The 22,458-nt window shown below is 45.9% G+C and overlaps 1 protein-coding gene across 1 annotated transcript; it reads left to right on the top strand.

The window, feature by feature from the left end:
* The first annotated feature begins 8,492 nt into the window (after nucleotides 1-8,492).
* Nucleotides 8,493-14,230, top strand: BSX (brain specific homeobox). The gene is made up of 3 exons (XM_088139156.1): nucleotides 8,493-8,745; nucleotides 12,285-12,481; nucleotides 13,958-14,230. The coding sequence occupies exons 1-3, from the start codon at nucleotides 8,493-8,495 to the stop codon at nucleotides 14,228-14,230; spliced, it is 723 nt and encodes a 240-aa protein (XP_087995282.1).
* Nucleotides 14,231-22,458: the final 8,228 nt, after the last annotated feature.

Raw genomic sequence — 22,458 nt, 5'->3', positions numbered from 1 at the left:
ACATCAGAAACATCTCAGAAACTATCAACAGACTATTACAACCGCATGGCATCTCTGTAGCACACAAACCAACTAAAGCCCTCAAAAACATCTTAAGCAAACCAAAAGACCCAGTAGCCCAAGAAGAAAAGACAGGAGTCATCTACAACATACAGTGTAAGGACTGTAACAACCACTATGTAGGACAGACAGGCAGAAGGCTAACAGAGGGCATCCATGAGTACCAACCAGCAGTCAGAAGACATGATGAAAACTTCTTAATCTCACAACACATGGACAGACTCAACCACAGTTTTAACTGGGAAACTGTCAACATTTTAGACCAAGCTAAATCCAAAAATGCAAGAGAATTCTTGGAAGCTTGGTATTCAGACAAGGCAGCCATTAACAGACACATAGAGATAAACAGCATCTACATACTATTCAAAAAAGACAAAAGACCAGAAGGTTGCCTCACCAGCAATCATCACCCAGATAAGCAAAGGTTACCACCAGGCACACAATCAAACAGTAAACATTTGCTAATCAAGGAACTATCAGAGGAGCAAAACAGAACCCCCACCCCCACCAGCACCGGCAAAGCATGCCACAATATATAAATAGAGAGCAAACCCCATCCCATTCCAACACTGAAGATGTTACCTAGCCAGGTAATGAAACGTTTGCAAGAAAAGAACCAAGCTCAGAGAACCCCAAGGACTCCACAGACTTTTGTTCCTCAATGACTTTGTCCATTCCCACCATCTTGTTTAATAACCATATTTGCCTTCTAGGGAAATGTGTACCAGTTACTGTCACATGCTGAATGAGGAAATGTTCCCCCTTGTCTTCCCTGAAAATCAGTTGCCAATCAAATGCATAAGAAAGAATAAGTTTCATTTGTTTTCTCTGCAGATGATGCATCTTTACACATCTGTCAAGCTTTCCCGCTCTAGGTTGAGACCACAGAGTCCAAATGGATGGGCCAGGTGAAATGCCATGGGTACCAGGTTTCTCATGTGTATTACACTGCATGTGAACATATGACATTTGGATCGGATTCTGGAAAAACCGATGTTGGGTGCACATTCCAAATTTGATTTCACCTGGGATTACATGGAGCTGGGTTTGTGTTTAAAAAGAATCGGGGACTCTTTTGGTAGAGGAATTATTTGCCCATTCTTGGTTCTAACCACACACTAGAAACCTGAGTTGTCCAACAAGCACTTGGCTGTCAAAGAAGTCGGTCAAACCACTTGAACTCTCCCTGTACCTATATTTCCTTCATCATGAGAGAAAGGAGGATAATTCAATTTCTTCCTCTCATTTAAAAAGCATTTGGAGATCTTGAGTGCATTGATTTATTACATCTCCCTGTTTGCGGAGACTATTTGACGTTTCATATACTTAAAGTGTGAACTGCTCAGAAGGAAAATGCAGAAATGAAGTAGGAACTGAATTATTATATATGCCCTAAAGGTGAGACCAAGGCTGCTTCCCACATTATATGATAGTAAATATGGGCTGATCACAGTCAATGTGTGTCATGGCAAGAATAGATGGCTGAAAAAGCATTCTTGAATAATACACATGCTTGAAAACATTACATGTTAAATGTTTTAAAAAGGGGTCTTGGGATAGATGAAATCCTGAACCTCAAAAACAGTGCTTTTCTCAACATTAGAAAACTTTCAAATGTGCAAGAATGGCAAAGGTTCCTCTTACAAACCTCAAGAAGAAAGTAGGACTACGCTTGCCAATTGTAGTCTACAGCAAATCAGATTAAGGCGGATTTTACAATATTGTCATACAGAAAAAGGCTATGAAGAGCAAAACAGATAACCATATCTACTTTTAACAAGGTAGATCAAGTAGGAATTCATGAGTTTAACAGAAGAAAGGTTTATATGGGCCAAAACAACCTTCCCCAACTTGATGTCCTCCAAGCGGGTTGGAACTGTATATAAATAAATATGTATTTATATATTTTATGTTTTTAATGTTTGTTGTGAATCGCCCAGAGTTCCCCCATTGGGGGGAGATGGGCAGTTGAAAAATTAAATAAATAAATAAACAAATAAATAAATAAATTGCAACTCTGTTATCCCACCCCAGTATAAAGACTCCATATCTTTATGTTTGTATCTTTTATTTTAAAAAGATAAAAAAATAAATCTTTATGTCTATATCTTTAAAGAATCCAAGTACCATAGGATATTTGAGGGACCACCTCTCTATGGTTACATCTACCATCCCATCAAGTCTGGTAGACGAGGTATGTTATGGGTCCCATCTGTTAAAGAGTCCCATCTGACAGGACCCAGGAGATGAGCCTTTTCTGCCATGGCACCCACCCTCTAGAGCATCATTCTCCCCACAGTGAGATTAGGTCCAACTCTATTAGCCTTCTAGAAATCCCTTAAAACATGGTTTTTCCAGCAGCCTCAGGGATCCCATGGAAACAGGGAGCCTGCAAGATACTTACATTGTGTGTAGGATATTGGTCCATTGTTCTGCAGCCTTATTTATATTTGTTTAATTGTTTTTAATGGTTGTTTAGAGTTGTTTTTAACTGTTTTATTGTACATTCTCCAGAGACACGTTTGCGAGATGGGCAGCTATATAAATTTGATTAACAACGACAACAACATAATTTGATCTTGATGGGGCTTAAAGTCTCAGTACAACTGATGCTAGAAAAGTCTGGACTAGCAGGCCAATTTATTACTAATATTATTTTTTAATTAAATTAGAAATAACACATCTAGCTGGAGTCCATAATGTCAGGCAAAAGTAGCTCAGTCAAGTTTAAGCCACATTTCTAGCCTGTGGAAGCTGCAGGTGTTGTCTTGCTAAGTGCCTACACAACATCCAATGAAAGATGAACAACAGGCAGGACAAACCGATGAGTCACAAGAAGATGTGAATCAAACTGGGAAATGATTTCAAGAGGCCCTGAGTAAAAGTAAAATCAACCCGGTTAATGGGTTATGGCCACCATAGAAAGGATCTGATAAGAGAAGGACGGATTAACAGGATGTCATTGTACAGATGGGGTTAATATAAGTCTTAAGGGAATGAATAATGTTGTGTACATACCTTTCTGCACATGAATAATCAGTAGGTGACCAAGTGAAGAAGGAATTTAATTGAACCATGAATCCAAGGAAACTTCTGAGCTTCTGAAGTCAACCTTTCCCAGCAATCCTTCAGACTGAACAAAGGGTGGGCCATTGTGAGTGTGGCTAAGTGGTCCAGTCAAAGGGGAAGCATTTCATTCAACAATTGCCTTTTAAGCTTCCTTAAGAAAGTTCTGCCTTGATGACCATCTGCTTTTGTGAAACATTAAATTGCAGCATTTCTGATAAAACATCTCTTCATCTCATTCTTCATCACAGACACAGGGCACTTTCACACCCGACACTAAACTAAAATGTGGCTGGTTGGTTTCGGCTCAGCGAGTAGGATGAACTCAGCTAATGTTTGTGGTTCATTGAGTTCTATGAGTCCAAGCTACTGGGTTAATTTAATAAATCATGGTTCTGTTTACCATAAGCTAATGTGTTGTGTGAGTATAGCAGTTAGGGTGGCCCACAGAAGGGAACCAGCATTGGTGACAAACTGTCTACAAATAAGGCTGTACATTTATATCAACTCCATTTTTTCTCTCCTTCATCAGCAGACTTAGCTTTATCCTTCCTCTCTTTCTGCCTTTCCCATTTTCAGGGCATTAAACGGAGCTTTGAGCAATCTCCCTTGCTTGTTTTAACATTGGTCCTGATGTTGCTGGCTCTCTCGCACTGTCCCTCTCTTACACATACACTTTCTCTCTCTCTTTTCCATTTCCCTCCCCCTCCAACCTCTAGGGTTTTCTGAAGTCCCATTTCTTTAATCTTTGCATCTTCTTTGAAAAAGAAATCTCGCTGATGGCTAAAGAGAAGCTCTATTCTGCCCGAAGAAGCAATTGCCTGAGATGAAATGCTGAAGTGATCCGCTTAGCTCTCTTGCTTGCTCTCGCTCTGTAAACCAGCTGCTTTAATAAGTTGGGTTTTAAGCCTGTTTCATCACAATTAATTCATTCGCTTTCCCCATTTGCTCCAAGGAGAAAACTTTTTAGCCCCTCAGCTTTTTGAAGCATCAAGTCCCAAGCCTAAAGAAAGACAAGAACAAGTTTTCCAAGAAAGAGAAGAATATTACGATTTTTTCAGACACCTCCTGTCTAAATCCTTTATGCACAGAAGCACAGAAGCACAGAAGCAACCTTTTCCAAGGAAGAAGTCTATGCACATATTTATTTATTTTAGATTTGTATTTTGAAAAATGATCTCCTCCTCTTCTAATGCTTATGTATCATTTAGTGTAACTAACAACTATTAAACCAGAGGAAGAATTATAGAATAAAAGCAGGGACAGATAAAGTAAGTAACATAAAAGGCTAGGTGAGTCATGATGCCTAGCCATTAGTGATAATGATGCCCTGTTATAGCTACATTTTCTAAATTGTAGGTCTTAGAGCTCATGTATCACTAACTATGGCCTGCTAATTACAGTCAAAGATTCCCTGCTAACTGGCACCTCGGGAAAGGTGCACATCTCAGTGGCATGCTGTATATTCTCCTTCAGCATGCACGTTCTCCAAGAAGCATGCCTTATGACATAGACTAGGTTAAAGTTGGACCCCTTGCTGTTCATTAGCCAGCACATGCAGGTAAGCTAGACGCATGGCACTGGAAGCTAAGGAACAAACCAGAAAGTGGTATAAGGAATCAGGATCTAAGCAAGATCTTCAAGGAAGACCTTGAAATTCAATTAAAACTAAAGATACCATCAAATCAATCTTGACTTCTTGTGACTGTCCCCACACAGTTTTTGGAGCAGCATTATGGAAGTGAGTTGATATTGCCTTTTTTAAGGATATTTGTTCAACTTTCCAGTTTAGTCCACAGCCCTGGGTTTTCTGTGCTGGCCAGAGAGCAAGCTGGATGCCTGCCATAGTCCAGAGATATGCATTCAGGCAACATTTTTAGAAGCCAAGAGTCCTTTTTACCTATAGCTAAAGACGGCAACTGTAATGTAGTTATGGCTTGGCATGGGTCAAGACCACAAATCCAAAAAAGAAATGGCAAATCCAAGGGAGAAGACAAGAGCCATAGTGAGGTGGAATCCAGAGTTCAAAGCATGGCATGACAAGGTCGACACAACAGAGCTGAGGCTTGCAAAGTTGTTCTCACCATTTTCTGTCAGAGAGGGAGGCCAAGAAATAAGCCATGCTGAGCCACCACCCAAATGCACAGCTGAGGCATACTACTCATTGGAGTCTACTCTTTTGCCAGCCTGCTTCTTGGCCAGTCTATCTGACCTGTGGAGCTCAGCCCTCTGCTGTTGTACTGGGTGGGTGAACTTCAGTGTCTGAGTGGCTGTTAGTGGGTGCAGGCAGGGAGTCCTGGAGGCTTGCTGGATCTGCCTCAGACAGAGTGAAATTATTGGCTTCAGCAATGCTGGAATCAGCCCCTCCAGGACTATTATCCTTAGAAGCCCTTGGCTGTACTTCCTGCTCCTCCTCATCATTAGTAGACAAGTCCAGCAAAGCCATAACATTGGGGTTCTCCAGAGGTTTCCCATTCTAGTTCTAACCAGGCTTAACCCTGCTTAGCTTCTGACACCTGCCAAGGTTCACCAGCTGCTGCCCCCTGGTATTGCTTCTCATTCCAGCTAGGCCCAAGTGCAATAGAAGGTTCTCTTATCTCTACCCTACCCAACAGAAGCCAAGTCCTGAGTGAGTGGAATCAGTTCATTGAGAAGTTAGTAGCTGCATTTTAATGACTGCACAACTAATCCATCAGATCAGACTTCCGTGATCTGGTTCCTTCTAGTTGCTTGAACTTCCAGTCTTCCCAACCAGTATCTTAGCTTAGAATGCTGCAAGTTAAAGCTGAGAAGGTCCCAGCTTGAGGAAAGCCACCATAGCTTCATCCCATTCCCTGGGATCTAAAGCACTTCCTTGGATGAATTTCCCATTGCTTGTTTTGTTTTGCTGTTTTGACCATGCATCAAACATCAGTCTTACTCCAACACAATGCCACCACCATGGAAAGTTTGCCTCACTGAGTCAGTGCCATCACCGAAGGGTGGATTCCCCGGAGATCATTGTACCCATGTCAATTCAACAAAAGGAATGGAGGGCTGCTTCCACAAAGGACTCTCATTTGTAAGATTGCCCAAGCTTATGGTCTTGTTCTGTTTTGTTTTAAATGATAGTTTCATTACAATGAGCTGCTTTAATAATCCAATAAGGTAGAACAATGAAGTGATGTCTGGAACACTGAGGCATACTGCAGCCTTTTCCATTATCCTGCAGACAAGCATGAGGGAGTTAGAGTAACATTAACTCATGCTCTCCAAGTTGCCTGTTCATTAAACTATCATGATTGCCGTTCCTATTATTTCCAGGGTTTTGCCATTTATTTACCATTTACCAGCTCATACATATGGAAGGCATGGTTTACACTCCTGGAGAACTGCACTTTTCATCCTAATTGATTCTGGTAATTAATTTGTTCTACCTGCTGGATTAGATGGAACTGCTGTCCATGTGCCCAAGGATTACCACTTGTCTTTCTAACATCTCTCCTAATTATCTAATAGCATGGGTTGCGAGAATTCTGGCTCTATTAAAACATTTTGACTATTAACAGCCCCTGACTGGAATTGTGATGACAACTCGATTTTGACAAATTAGAGCTTAAAATTGGGAGATGAAGGAGAAGTGCCTTCTTTTAATTTCCCTGAATTTAACATCAATAATTAGAGCAATTTTCCAAGATGCGAGCTGAAATTATCTCGGCTGTGATGTGGAGTATCACCCTAATTTTAGCAAATTGACTCTAGGGAAATGAATATTACAGATTAGAAGGGGATAAAAAAAAACACACCAGAGAAACAAGAACATGAGAGAGAGAGAGAGGGAGCATGAAGAAAGAAAATAAGAAGGGATGAACCATTAGATTTTTAAGAAGTGAATGTAAATAAAATCCCAGCAGAATTATGAGTTTAGCCATGTTTAATGTTGACCCAGTGAAATCAATGGGGCGTCTTCAGATTTCAGTATCTCTTCTAGCATGACTATGCATTTGTCCAAACCAATATTAGGGAGGAATAAAAGAAATTTGAAAGGAAGTACCATGGTGTTTTGGTGGATCATCTTCATTAGCAAAAAGTTCTTCTTTATTGTTTGTTTGGCTTTTTTAAGTTCCATTTTTAGGGCTAATTTTAAAGTGATGACTCACAGTTCTTGTAGGGATCAGAATTTTTGGAGTAATAATTAAAAAGTAGCTTTGAGGTTTAAATAGATTTTTTATGAGAATTGGGATGGCTTCTTGAGAATCTTCCCTAACTTGATACCCTCCAAGTGTGCTCTGTAATCCCTGCCCATCACAGCGAAAATCAGTCCTAACACATCTTTGGGGTGCCAAGTTGGAAAAAGTGGGTGTAAAGCACAACCACTTCAGTATGAAAGCCCCTCTCAGTCACGGTGTTTTTGCAACAGGATTCACACATAATAATAATTGTAATCTGCTTGTTTGTGTCTTAGTGTATCCTGTGACATTCCCCCCTCCCCATAGTTTGCAAATCAAGATTTATGGCTGAGCCAAAGATTGCTGCCAAAGGGGTGTTGAATTGTGCCTGGACAAGCTTTCAGGTGAGTAGTTCATTATCGTCAATAATAGTTTAGTCCTAATTGCATCTTTTGTGCTCCATGGTTCTTCACACCTGCACACATGAATGGCTAAGTTTGCACAACATGGGTAAGTTGATTACTGGACGGATCCATTTGTGGGGACTCACACAATCCAATGAGCTATTAGCTAGCCAAACTAGCTGGCCTCACCCAATGCGGTGCACCACCCAAAACATACCTTACCAAGCTCAACAGATGCAACCATCGTGAGCTGTGTGAACACAGCCCACGGGAAGCCAACCAAGGGCTGTTTCTCTTCTGGTTTACAGGTAACGAAATTGCAAGGCAGTTTGCCCTGTTGAGTTGCAAGCTTCTTTTCTTCAGCAGTGAGCTTACCTGTAAAGGAGAGAAGAAGTGGGGGAGGAGGAAGAGACTTCAAACCAATTCTATCCTGCCCCATGTTACCCCCACCCGCCCAGTCCTCGGGGTCTGCCGCTTCCAGCCCCCCCGCTGGTTCTCTCTTTCAGCACCATGGAGAGCAGCCCCGTCACTCGCCATTCAGGTGGGCGACTTCAGGCCCAAGCCGGCCTTCCCTCCGCCCTGCTAATTCGCGATTGGCTCGCTGGAGATGCCCCTCTTGGAGCGGCCCTCAAAGGCACATGTCTCTCCCCCCCCCCCGCCCCTCGCCTCCAAAAGACCTTGAAGATCGCGGCGCGCTCCTCGCCCGGCTCATCCAGGGCGGCAGAGAAGAAGGTGGATCGCCCTCTCCTCAAGCTACGAGGAGAGAGGGCGCCCCGATCTGTCCCCATAAGCAGAGTTGGGGGAAAGGCACGAGATGAACCTCAACTTCACCTCGCCCGCTGTGGCCCCAAGGCCGACCTCCTTCTTCATCGAAGATATCCTGCTCCATAAGCCCAAACCATTGAGGGAAGGGGGCCCCGAGCCTTTCCACGGACCCCTGGCCTCACGGGTGCCTCTGCTGGACTATGGGTACCCGCTGATGCCACCCCCGGCCATTTTGGCGCCTCACCCGCACCACCCGCTCCACAAGGCAGACCACCATCACCCCTATTTCCTGACCACTTCGGGTAAGCGCCTCTTCTCTCCAACGCCCGGTGGGCAATGGTGGGGCCGTCAGATTAGGGGTTTGGGAGAGACAGAAGCTGGGGTTCCCTCGCAGCCGGACAGGGCCAGGGCCAGGCGCCAAGGCAGCCAGCAGGGGGAACTGACCCTTTGGGGGAGCAAGCCAAGAAGGGCGCGTTGCCTTCTGAAAGGAAAGAGTGCTGATCTCTGAAATCGCCCAGCTGCACCCCTGTGACTGCGCGCACGCAGGATCTTTGCACCGCAGCCTTGGCAGGGGGAATGTTACCTGCGGAGATCCGAGTCTGCAACCTGTCGGGGTTGTGGTCCAGGTAAGCGAACCGCCCTCTCAAGTACAGCTTGTCTCCCGCTCCATCCGCCACGGGTGGAAGTTCTTGCTCTGCGGTCCGCGAACGGGCAAATTCCCATTTTGAATTCTCTTTTCGGAAATCATAGCGACTTTATTTAGGCCGCCGTTGGGGGACGGTTCCGTTGCTCCCCCACTCCTTCCTGGTATTTCCACAGCATCCTTCAATGCACTGATTCTTCCTGGAAGTTTTCGAGCAAAGTAACTTTGAAAAGAATCCTTATTTCCGATATTCTTAAACAAACAAGCCCGATGCTCCACAATTGCCTCACCCTTAGTCCCTTTCATGCCACCACGGAGGCTATATTTTTGTTATCTTCCAATTTAGCACCAGAAACTGAGTTTTACAGAGTTCCTCTCTTAACCAAAAAAGAAGGAAGGAGTGTGTGTGTGTGTGTGTGTGAGAGAGAGAGAGAGAGAGAGACTTCGAGGAATCCGTGATAAAATATTTAATCATTTTCTAATCTTACATTCCATCCAATAAAATATTGGATTTTCCAAATTCTCCCTACAGTAGGGGACGGACACCGTTTGGAATCTATTTAGAAAGAATCAGGAAAAGGTCGTTCATTTGGAAAGGGACCCATCCATTACTTTTAGGTGCTTTGACAACATCTTGATCTTTAAAGAAGTACGGGTTTATATGCTCTAACTGTATCGGTCTGCCACCCCGACACTTACAAAATAAAAGGAAAGAAAAAGAAGATATTTAACGCACGCTTAGCAGTGCAAATTCATGTTTTAGGAAGTAATGTTCTCACTGAGGTCAGTGCGGGTAATTCTCAACCACGCGCAGGATTATAGCTCAAGACAGCATGTGCTTCTTTACTTGGGAGTAAAATTAATTTAACCCAATGCAATTATTTTTGAGCAGCTTTTGGTAAAAGAATCACTTACCGGTAATTCAAAGATAGATAGATAGATAGATAGATAGATAGATAGATAGATAGATAGATAGGACATCCAAAATTATCCTGGCACACTGGTGAAGGACTTTAGAGTGCCAGGAACATTTCAGAAGGAAAAATCGGTTTCCGTGGGTTTCTATCCCCGCTCTTTAAGTTATTTTCATTCCAAAATAGAGGAGGAATCGCCCAAACATAAAAAATGCAAACCCACCCCGAAAAATGGCGAAACTGCCGCGCGGGTTATTTTCCGAGTTCGAAGATGATGTGCGCAGCGCTGAGAAGAGCCATCCTGAGCACAGTTTCCTGGAATTAGCCCTGTGCAAGGCCCAGGGAATTTCTTCCGCGCCGCCTCCCCGGCGCTCCTCTGCAAGACACGCGAATTACGTGGTCGGGAAGAATCGACGAGCAAAAAGAGAGCGCATCGGGGAAAGATTCCCGCCTAGTAAGCCGGTGGCTGCGATCCTATATGTAACTTATCTAGACATCAGCCCCACTGAAAAACAAGGAGGTTGTCCTATGAGGGTGCAAAGGGCAAGGTTGCTGGGACAATTATCAGCGGGCGAGAGCCAAGCCGCGGGCACTGGCGTCCCCACGTATCCCGGGACACGCATTTAGAGGCGCGGGCAGTTCTTTCCTCAAGGAAGGCCTTTAGCCAAGTCCCAGCCCCCTTATTCAGACTCGGCGCCAAGCCACGCTTGCAGAAGCTCCAGGGCATCACTCTTTACCCCATCCCCGTCGGGAACCCGTCTCAAGGAGAGATCGGGGAGCAAGCAACCGCTTCTACAGTGCGCGCGCGCATACACACACACACACAGCTTTACTGTTGCCGGAACGGCGGGTGCGCTTCCTTTCGAGAAGGCAGAGAAATTCGGCCCGAGAAAAGTTTGTGCCGCGGCGCGCTTTCGGGCCCGAAAGGAAAGAAGCCGTCTTCCCGGCGGCGGACCAAACACTCGGCCGGTAGAAGCCTCGAGCGGTTCCTCCAAGAAGCTCCTTCTGGAGGCTTTCCTGGGGACCGAGATGCCTGGATGCTCCTGGGCTGCCCGGGTCTCTGGATTCAGGCGTCCTGCGGGGCCTTTGGAACCCGAAGCGCGCTCCTTCAGCGCCAGGGCTGCAAGATGGAGAGGAAGGCGTCCGGAGTCTCCTCTGCAGGGTTGTTGTAAGGAAGGTAGCTGAAAAGCCAGGACGCCAATCGCACGGCGGGGTAGGTCTGGGCCAGCCGGCAAATCAGGGGCCACAAGCAAGCGAAATCCCGGTCAGCTTAGCTTGTTGTACAGTACCAGCTCCGCCGTGGGGTTAGTTTGTAGCTCAGGGTGTCAGGCTGCTGGAGGCAGGAAAGGTTACCCACAGCCTTCGGAGGAAAATACATGCGGACTATTTTACAGGAACAATGATAACAACAATTGCAATCTAGCAGCAGCGACTGCAGAATCACAGTCTGCTGGGGGGAAAAGAAGAAGACGCGCGGGCGAAAAGTAGTCCCCTTCCACCTGACGGTCTCCCGGATGGATGGAGTAGAAGCCCCATCATCCCCAGCAAGCGGGGCCGTGCCGGAGGGACCAGGAAGGCTGCAGAGAGGACCGGGGGGCTGGAAACCCGCCTCCTCCCTCAGCAGCACTTCAGAGAAGGCTTCGGGGGTCCGGCGCGCGGCCTGCCGGGCAGGGATTCTCTGGCAGCTGTTGGGCTGCGCCTCGACTGTAGCTGTCCGAAGAGGTTTTCAAGAGAGTCGCGGGGGGCGGGGGACGACAGGGGGCTGCCAGAATTATTGCATGTTCGTGTTTATGTAAAGCTGCGTGTGTTTCATGCGTGTCGGTGAGCTGCTTTTACAGAGAGAGCGTTGTCTTTATCATCACCATCTTCATCTTCTACGCCCTTGGTGTGTTAGCACGATAGGCGTACCCGTGCTTGACTTAACTCCAGGTTCCTTAGGTAACCCAACTTTTTTTCCTTCCTCGACACGCGAGGACGGCCCCTCCTTGGCTTTGCACGAGACGCGAAGACAAACGGTTGTGGCCGGTTTCTAGTTCGGCCTGTCGTGTGAACGCAGCCGTGGCCTGGCCGTCCTTTGCCGAGGTGTCCGGGGACCTCCCGCATTCCGGATCGGTTACTCCGGAAGGCTTTGGACCGCTTTTTCTGCGAATCCGGAATGCGGAGAGACCCCAGACCTTGGATCCCCCACTTAAAAAAACCCGGGCTGTAGGCTGGGGAGGAGAAGAACACCCTGCTGCCGGCAGCGTCCCCCCGCCGACCACGGTCCCCGTCTTGTTCCCCACAGGGGTCCCCATGCCGGCGCTCTTCCAGCCTCACCCGCACGCCGAGCTCCCGGGCAAGCACTGTCGCCGCCGGAAGGCCCGCACCGTCTTCTCTGACTCGCAGCTCTCGGGCCTGGAGAAGCGCTTCGAGATCCAGCGTTATCTGTCCACGCCGGAGCGCGTCGAGCTGGCCACGGCCCTCAGCCTCTCCGAGACCCAGGTAGGGCCGGGCTGGAGGAGGCATCCCCCTCCCCGCCAAGTCAGGGGCCAAAACAGCCTTTCTTCGCGGGGAGGCGGCCTGAGCCCAGGCTCCCTTCTTCCCCGGAGCCCAAAACCAGGCTGCGCTCCTGTTGAACCCCTGTCTGATGCTAAGTTCGTACTGAGAACTACTGATCCCCTCCCTGCAAAGGAGTCTGTAATTATGACCCAAAACGGAGCGCGCCAGACTTGAAGCAACCTTCTCGAAGCAAATATGTTAATAATAATAATAATAATAATAATAATAATAATAATAATAATAAAATATATATATATAATAGTATATATATATCCTTCTATATATAAGTCTCTAGTCTTCCTCTCTATATAAGTTCCTCTATATATAAGTAGGAGGAAGGATCCTACTAGGGTATGTATGTAATAGGACCGGGCAAAGCATCTAAGGTTGCACGTGTTTGCTTAGAAGTAAATCGATGAATTTCAGTGGGACTAATTGAAGTTTGTCAAAGGCTGCGCCCTTACCTCTTCTTTCCACGTTCCCGGGGGAAGGAGAAGGAAGGAGACTGCAGTTGAAGGCACCCGGTACCCACCATTTACTTCCGAGAAAAACGGCACCGGATCTGAGGAATTAAACGGCGATGGAAAAGTCGACAGCGCCCCTGAACATGTGAAGAAGGCTTTCTGCCGCTCCTTCCTCCCCAATAAGTCTGAGATGAAGGAGTGCAGAGCTAACCTGGCGTGGACTTGAGTGAGCGAGTCTCTCTCGTTCAGCCTCAGTTTCCCGAGTGTAAAAGTTCATAAGGCCTCTGCTGAGTTCAAGAGGAAAGATTGGACAAACCTCCATTTTTCTCGAGTTGGGTCCCTGCTGCGAGTGCAACGGTAGGCCTGTCCCTTCCACGCTCCTGACCCACAAATCGAAGTTAGCGGCAAATCTCGGCCAAGGCGCTGGCACGAACACGTGTAAACGCGGCCACTCCGGGGGAGGCCAGCCGGCCTCTTCTGTTCCCCAGCTGTCTGGCAGAGCGGGACAGCGCTGCGCCCTCTAGAGATTCGGGACTCCAATGCCAGGACCGGGGGCTGGCCGGCGGGGGACGATGGGAACTACAGTCCAATAACATCTGGACGGTCCCACTTTGTATGGACCGGAAAATAAGAAGAACTTAAATAAGGCTCCCCTGCCCCGCCCGCCTCGAAGGAAGGTTAGAAAAAATGCCTGCCCGTTATTCCGGTGTGCTTTGGGTATCTACAAGTGGGTTCACACAACACGTTTAATCTAGGACCTGACTTGGACCACAAACTAACCCAACCAAGTTGAGCTGGCCGTAGAAGCCCTAACCAAAGTTATCACGAACCCAGCCTAGCCTCTAACAAAAATGCGCCCGCCCCGCCCCGCCCCGCCCCGAGGGAACCTGTGTGAACAGACCGCCACGGCCCTTCCCGTCCGACTGCCCCCTCGCTTCTCCCGCTCTCCCCGCAGGTGAAGACCTGGTTCCAGAACCGGCGGATGAAGCACAAAAAGCAGCTGCGGAAGAGCCAGGACGACGCCAAAGCGGCCGGGGCCGAGGGGGCGGACCTGGCGCCCGGCGATCCGGAGTTGGACCCGCCGGGCCAAGCGAGCGCCGCCTCGGCCTCCTCGGCCTCTGAGGCCCGCCAGAGCGGCCCCGCGCCGGCCTTCCTGCTGGACGAGCCCGAAGACGAGGTGGACATCATCGAGGGCGGGGAGCTGTGCGGGCCTCAGCACCTCATTTAGGGCGCTGGGGGCGCGGAACGTCGGAACTGGAGCTGGTGGCCGAGGCCGGGAGGGAAGGCGGGCGGGCGGGCGCCGCTGAGAAAGAGACTTCTGGGTCCCAGCGGGATCGGGGCCCCTCCCTCCCCTTCCCCTCTCAGGACGGGGGGCTGCTTTGCCAGCATGTCCCGCCCAACCCCTCCTCGAGGCCAGGAAACGGTTGTGTGAACGGCGTGGGAGGAAGCGGGCTGAGGTTCAGAAAGACACGAGGTTGGAAAAGACAATCGCGTAAGTAAGCACTGCCGTTCATGCTATCTCACCTCTCTACCCCCCAGTCAGAAAATGCTAAGATGGGAAAAGAAGCCGCATCACCTCTTTGGGTTGGGCTGGGTTGTGTGAACAGGGCTGAAGTTTTGCTGGGAGCTAAGCGGCTCTTCTCCAAGCACCCACGTTCTAGACAGGCGAGGGAAGCGTCCACAAAGCGGCCGTTTTCCCAACACACGAGAAAGTGCGAGGTCGTTTCGGGCTAGAGGGTCGTCGGACCATGCGAGTTCCCTTGCGGGTGGCCCGATTCTGCGCGTTTTCATTCCCAAATAAGGTTAACCAGATTGACTCCTCCTGCACACTTCCTTACGATACGCGTTGAAAAAAAAGAGAATTGGGACGGTCCGGGCAAAGTGGTGAAGCTCCCCGGGGCTCCCCGTTGCTTTGCGCAGGCATTAAAGGGGTTTAAGGCGGACCGAGGTTTTTTCCCGGTTGGTGTGTTTTCAGGGCTTTTACAAATCAGTTTTTCTGGGAAAGTGGCGGCTGGTTCTCACGACCCATGCTACGTCCTTCTAACGTCCTTCGGTCGGCTACAATCGCCGTTTAAAGCCGAAAGAAAGTTTTGCCTACCAAACGTAATCCGGGAAGGTGGTGGGAGTGGGAGGGAAAAACACGGCACCAAAACGGAGCGGAGGGAAGGAAGGCGCGTCTTGTATATTATGAAGGCGAAATAAAATAAAGTCCTGCGGAAGAAGTCGCGAGGAGGACTGATAATTTGAAAGCAGCAACTAAAGCGCGCCTCGGAGGGAGGGAAGCTGAGATCCAGCGGCGTGGCTTTGCAAAGCAAACATGTCAAACGCGACCACGAAAACAGGAACGAATTGGATTTGGCGCCAGGAAAGAAAGAAACGCAAGTCTCCTGGCGCTTAAAAACTGGAAGGCTTTGGGGTGGGGGTCTGGCCATCTACGTGCATTTACTTGAGAGGAAGCCCATTGATCTAAGCGGGATCTGTTGGCCAGGCGACATTCAAGAAAAGAATGAGTTGGCTGCAGATCGATTGCTACCTCGCTGGGGATGAACTCCGTGCACTGCAGGGGGGAGGGGGGCTTTCTACTCCAAATCCTGCAGTCCTTTAAGACGTCCATCCTGCTGATTCCAATGGGACTTTCTCCTTGCCGAGTCTGGAAAAAAAATGGGCCTATCTATATTAATCTGGACACAGGTCCTATATCCAATGTCTTCTTTCTTAAAAGGGGATTCTGCATTTCCAAGGTGCCAGCAGACTTCAGTTATTTGATTTTGTTTGAGGAGCACTTGGTGATCCCGGTCACTCTAGTGTGTAAGCCTGGCTGCTACGGTTTGATCATGGTGTGTAGTGTGACATCTGAATCCAGCCAAGTGTGGTTTGTACTTATGGCGAAGCAACCCGTGCCTTGGTGCAATGTGGGGAAGAGGTCACCGTGTATGTACTGAAATGGCCTCTCCCAAAATCTTTTATCTTGCCCATGGCTTTAAATATATTTACTTTTTCAACTATTCAGCTTATGCTCCTCAAAATATCTAGAGGACATGACGAACTCAATGTCATAATTTTCATTGTCCCCCCTCTCTTTCTTTTTTCTTTGCACAGCCAAGTAACCAGACTTTTGAGATGTGTCAGCCAATCCTTTGCTAGAGTCTCTTTGCAAGTGAGAAAACAGAATATCTTTCTGCACATCCTTGCAGTTGTACCCTAACTTGGCCCAAATGTCTTGCTCTTATGTTCCAGTGCGTTTTCTTCAACACAGCGCAAATTCTAAAAGTCCGAGAGATCTGTGTCTATCCAATATTCTCTTGGATATTTCTAAGGGAGGGCTTTTCAAGCATTAATTAAACTGTCTGATTTCCCTTTATCTCTATCTTACATACATTCCTCATTAAGACTCTGGCGGGTCATATTTTTCTCTTAAATCTAGGATATACCCTTAGCGGCCTGGTGTGGCCCCTATCGGCCTCTTGGATTTTTTAGCTTTTTTTTATGTTTCTAATGTTTGGTTTTTATAACTTTTAATTGTATTTATCTTTTTAGTGTGTTGTAAGCCGCCCAGAGTCCCCCATTGTGGGGAGATGGGCGGGGACAAGTTATAATAATAATAATAATAATAATAATAATAATAATAATAATAATAATAATAATAATAATATATGGGGAGAATGTTATACATCTGCAGTGGGGGATAGTCTTAAATCTGGGGTGATGGCCATTTCTACTTCTGTTTCCTCTCTTGGAAACATTTGCAGAACAATGTTTGGAAATTAGGTTTCTCAAGCTAGTTTTTGTTCTCATTCTTTTGGATTTCGGTGCCTTCATCTCTCACCTCCAAACCCCCATCCATACACTGGGTTTGCCCAATCATCTGCAGCAAAGATAAATGGCCATGCTCTGCTTGGCTCTCCCCGCACACAAGCACACCATTTTGTGGTTTTAGGCCCTCCTAATGAAATAGACAAATTAGGAATGGTGAAAACAGAAGTTGGCTGATTTGCCTTCCTGAAAATCTCTTCTTCATTGCTGTATCAGAATCATGTATGGATGCATTATAATCTGAGGCAAATCCCATCTGAGTTTACTTACATTAAGCAATCCTAGTTTGCAGTCTGAGTTTTGATCTGAAACTTGGTGATTTGCGAGCTCTCGCATTTCCAGCCTTGAAGGTACAACAAATGTAATTTTTCCTGAGGCTTTTTTCTTCAAGGCACAGTTTTTCTGGCCCTTTAGTAGAGGGCTGTGAAGTTTAACCTATTAATCAGTTAGTTTAATCAATGAAAGATATTTACGTGGCTAAATATGTGTCCTGGTTTCTTAGGCAGCAGATCTCTAAACAATAAAAGCAGTTATTTATTTTTTAAAAGACAAGAGGACAAACACTGACTTAAACCTGGATGCCTCTTCATTTCACTCACACTGAAGCAAATGGCTTTTCAGTGAGGGTGCCTGTGACAAGATTGGGCATGAAGTACATCAAGAAAATTCCTTATTCTTTAAATGTTTTAAAGTAAATTTATAATGAAATGTATAGAAGGAAGGAAGGAAGGAAGGAAGGAAGGAAGGAAGGAAGGAAGGAAGGAAGGAAGGAAGGAAGGAAGGAAGGAAGGAAGGAAGGAAGGAAGGAAGGAAGGAAGGAAGGAAGGAAGGAAGGAAGGAAGGAAGGAAATACTTTTCTGCCGAGGAACTGTGATTTTTACCAGAATGGAGATACAAAATATTCAGATTCCACTAGATGGCAGCAAAGATTTAGAGTTTCTGTATTTCTATTGCCTTCTACTGGTTATCTGGATTTCTGCAGCCCAGATGTGGTAACCCTAGTTTAACTCATCTGCAAACGTAAGCAGATTGGTGAGCTTGTCAACTGATTGGTTAATACCTACATGATTAGTCAACTTACAGCCCATTTCAGGGGAGAAAAAAACCCACTGAATTAAACTATAATATCCTTCAGTTGATCCCTATTCTTGTACCCCAAGGGCGGTGCATGCTTCAGAAATTAATTGGAAGAAGTGCATTGGACTTTGGGCAAACACTATGTGGCTGCTTTAAGGCACCGATTCACTGAAATTAATGTAAACCTGAGAGCCAGTTTGGTGTAGTGATTAGGGCACCAGGCTAGAAACCAGGAGACTGTAAGTTCTAGTCCCACCGTAGGCATGAAACCAGCTGTGTGACCTTGGGCTGGTCACTTTCTCTCAGCTCTAGGGAGAAGGCAAAGGCAAGCAACTGCCCAGAATCTTGCCAAGTAAACTGCCTGGACTTGTCCAGGCAGTTGCCCCAGTCAACATCAAGAAAACGCCTTCAGGTCACTCAGGCACAAAAAAGTAAACCCCGTGCTTCTGGTCAGTCTTTGGCTTAGTGTGTCATGCTGGCCTCAGAAAATTGGTTCAGCTGAGATAAACAGATATCTGTACTGAGTTGTGAAACACTTAAATCCCTTGCAACTGTCTATGTACTTGAGCAACCTTTTTCTTACTCTAGAACAGTGTGGCTCAATCTCATCAACTTTAAGATGAGTGAACTTCAACTCCCAGAATTCCCCAGCCAGCAAAATTCTGGGAGCTGATGTCCACAGTTCTTAAAGTTACTGAGATTGAGAACCACTGCTATAGAAGCTCTCAGAGGAAGTAGAAACAATTTTCCTTACACCCACCTCATATTCATATGAACTCATTCCTGTTAGACCTCATCTCTTCATTTCATACTTTCCTATTCTTCCACCAAACTTTTTCAACCTGGTGCCCTCCACAAATGTCAGCCTGCATGTTTCCACTGTCATGTTTTGGAAAGGAGTAAACTCTAGAGGCCTCCATGGTTTGTTCAATCATGTATTAAATGCATATCCCACCTTTTGATCAGTATTTCAAGAGCGAGTTGAACCATCCTCCCATCTTTTCCCACAGTGACTATGGTGTGAGATGGGTTGGGCTTAAAGAGAGTTCCTGTGTCAAAGTCTCTCAGGGAACTTCCATAGCTGAAAGTGGATTAGAACATGGGCCTCCTCGGTCATAGTCCAGGACCTTCACCACTGCGTTGTACTGGAGCTCACTGTTTCATACCTCTGAACAAATAACGTTAGGCTTAGCTGGTGCCCTAACTGTGGACTTCAACTCCCAGAATTCCCCAGGCTGGCTGGGGAATTCTGGGAGTTGAAGTCCACACATCTTAAAGTTGATGAAATTGAGCAACACTGTTCTAGAGTAAGAAAAAGGTTGCTCAAGCACAACAGAGACAGTAGTAAGTGTTAAGTGTTTCACAACTCAGTACAGACATTCCTTAAGTGAAAAACATGGCTGCCTTCCATGGAATCACAGTGTTACAGAGCAAGGAAGTATGGAAGAAGATGTTGATAGTCATAAAGTTGTAAAGTCCTCTTTGTGTTTTCCTAAGTTCTGCAAATGATGACAGTGTCAAGACAAAGTTCAGGCATTCAAAAGAGGATTCAGTTCCTCTTGATTTGTCTGGAGAGAAAAATACAGATGGGGCTTAATTAATTATGGAAACATGAGTGCCTTATTTTAGATCAATTCATTGTTATCCATTTAATTAATATTAATAATGGAACTTTTGTTCTGGGCCTGGTCCATTGTGGAATTCAGCTTTTGGTCCATTACTCACAAATCAGTGTCATCCTCGGCTAAACAAAATTGAGCACCTCTGATTTATATTCCAATATTTTCAGACTATACCTTCTTCACAATCCATCCTGGCAGGAAAATCATCCGAATGAATAGGATTTAAATTCTCTTACACACACACCCTTGGTAAGATCTTTTACTTTCAAAGTTTAGTGGTCTGGATCGGAAGATTTACCATAGAAATCCCTCTTCAAGTAAAGGCTGTATCCATAACTTTTTCAAGATAGTCCTGCACTCCAGGTGATGTGAAAAGCATATCTGGTACTGAAGGTGAGCAATTAAGACATTAAGCATTGTCAAACACATAGCTATATTTGCATTTTATCCTAATAATAAGCCCATCAGCTCATTTTCAGGAGACTGAGGCTACTTCAACTAAATCCTCTGATCAAAGCAAAAATGACACTTGCATTTTTTTTTTAAAAAATCAGAAATGGAAATGCTAATTGAGACCCCTTAATGTGTGGTGGTAAGAGACTCCTTCAATTAACTCAATTCTATGGCTCAGGAAAATAATAATAATAAAAATAGGTACAAAGAGTCAGATTGGAAAGGTAGAAATGCTCATTAAATTAAAAAGGTCCAGTATTCATTATTTCCAGCATCTGGGGCTAAGCTCATCAAAGGGATGTGTGTGTGTGTAATGGGTTAAATTGAGAATATAATCTAATTAAAATATTAGGCATGAGTAAACAGTTCTTTGATATCCCACTAAAGGTTTTATTAAAAATGGGTTCTTGAGCTTTGTATTAAAGGAATTACCACTTTTAATGAGAAAAACAACAAGTTTAGGGAGCTCATCAGACATACTTCAAAGTCCTACCATTTCTGTAGCTTTGTTGCTATTATCAGGAGAGAAACAGCTTTGAATAGCAGCAATTCAGACATGCTTCTCTGTTGCAGATTTACAGGCTACATTTTGGAAGCACTAAGTGAGAATAACAGGGAAACAGGGAGAGGGCAAGGGTTATGGATAATGATTTTTATTGCGCAATCTCAATGAAAACGGTCTAAACTAGTGGCCAAACCAAGCACATGGCAAAGAATTTTATAAATGTCTACCTGGTTGTTAACTGGGGAGGACAATGTATCTAAACTTAATATTAGGGACACTTGGTTTGTACCAAAAGTTGGCTTGTACTCAACATTTTCTCTGGTTGCCTGCCAAAGTCTCCCCTCTAATCACAAGCAAAAACAGGTTCATACACATTTGGCCATCTCTCCAAAATGCCCAAGGCTTAATTTTAACCACAGTCTTATGAAGGACATACCCCAGAATCTTTTCTTCCCCAAATCATTGCCCATAAAAAGTGCGGAACCACAGATCTCATTGTCAGAGATCAAGTCAAGATGGTGCTCATAATCATATGATCAAAGTCCTGCACTTTTTTATATGGGTGGTAAAAAAGGGGTGGGTCTTTGCTTTTATGGTTGGAGCTGTCATCTTGACTTTTTGACCCACCCCACTGATGTCCCTGGGTGAAAGAACTCTAATTCAGTTTGGGTGAGATGAATGAGGCTGCTTTACACCAGGAAGAGATAATTGCTGGGGGTCTCCCCGCCTCTTTTTTTGCAGTAGAATCTCCCATGATCATGGTGTGGAAATCTGGTGCAAGGATTTGTTTTCTGGTAGAAAAGAAAGCAAATAAATTGTGTAAGCTTTTGGATAGGCTTAATAATTCTGAAACAGCCTCTCCATTAACCCCAGAAAATATGAAAGGAGGAAAAAACCCTAAAAAATTGTCCCACTTGCTTGCTGATGTCATGAGATCCTGGGCCCCATGCACAAGCCAAAACTGAGCAAAACATGGCTTAGCATAATGTGTAAACCCATCCATTGTATTTTCAGAAGTAGGCACATGGCATAAGGGGAATGTGACAAACATTCAGATTTTCATCAGAGACCCAGAATTGCCTGCTGAGGAGCCACTCAGTGGCAGAGCAGAATTTCCCCCCTCTAATGTGTCAAATGACCCAGCAGGATCACCAACCTTGGCTGATCTTGGCAAAGTGAAGCTGAGTCAAGCCTGGATAGTTTTTGGATCAGAAATCTCTGGACTGTAGACCAGATCGTGAAACTGAAAGTGTATCTCTAAAGAAGGTATTGGCAAACCATTTCCCTACTGTTGCCAAAGAAAACATGGACATGTCCATGAAGTCATCAGGAGTTGAGCTAAACTCAAGGGAGAGTTGACTTAATGTGCGAAACGGCTGTTGAAAGAAATGAAAAACAAAATGGGTCATCTGCATTTCAGCAACTGACATTATACATTGGATGTCAGAACTTGTTCTTCTGCTGAGGGAAACATGCCTGAGGGCAAGAACACTTCCATGCCATTTGATGAAAGCTTGATAAGGAGGGACTTGGAAGTCCTCAAGGAGCCCATTTTCAGCTGCAGCAACAGCCAAGCTGAGGTGACATCGTCCAAGCAGCCTGATGCTTTCTCCAAACACCTCGTCCTAATTAGGCCTTCTGTGCTGTTCCCTCCTGAGCACCATCATTTATTTTTTGACAGCAGTGTGAAGATGTGGCCCTGAGGGGAGGGAGAACGGCAGGTTCTCCTCCCACCACAACTTGTGGCACCCCCTCACAATCCATGACTCTGAGTACCCCCCCCATGATGCATATAGGATGCCACATGATGACCCGCTGCTCTTCAAAGCGCACACTTGAGGTGCAATGAAATAACAGCTCTGAGCCACCAATGGGAAGGGAAATGGGGAAGAGGGGCAATTGGCCTCGTTCACTCTCTGTCCTGGTCTACTGCTCAAAGCAGGTGCTTCGTTTAGGCTGGTCCTTGAGCCATCAAACGGTTTTGGA

This window comes from Python bivittatus, unplaced genomic scaffold (genome assembly GCF_059951505.1).
Source record: "Python bivittatus isolate LINGU-HERP-01145 unplaced genomic scaffold, Pbiv_v1 ctg000320_np1212, whole genome shotgun sequence".
In the NCBI taxonomy this organism is placed as follows: Eukaryota; Metazoa; Chordata; class Lepidosauria; order Squamata; family Pythonidae; genus Python; species Python bivittatus.
This window is presented reverse-complemented; position numbering and strand designations above follow the sequence as displayed.

Coding starts and splice junctions, on each gene's coding strand:
- BSX (XM_088139156.1), top strand. CDS start 8,493: ATGAACCTCAACTTCACCTCGCCCGCTGTGGCCCCAAGGCCGACCTCC. Junction 8,746..12,284: donor CTATTTCCTGACCACTTCGG/GTAAGCGCCTCT, acceptor TGTTCCCCACAG/GGGTCCCCATGCCGGCGCTC. Junction 12,482..13,957: donor TCAGCCTCTCCGAGACCCAG/GTAGGGCCGGGC, acceptor CTCTCCCCGCAG/GTGAAGACCTGGTTCCAGAA.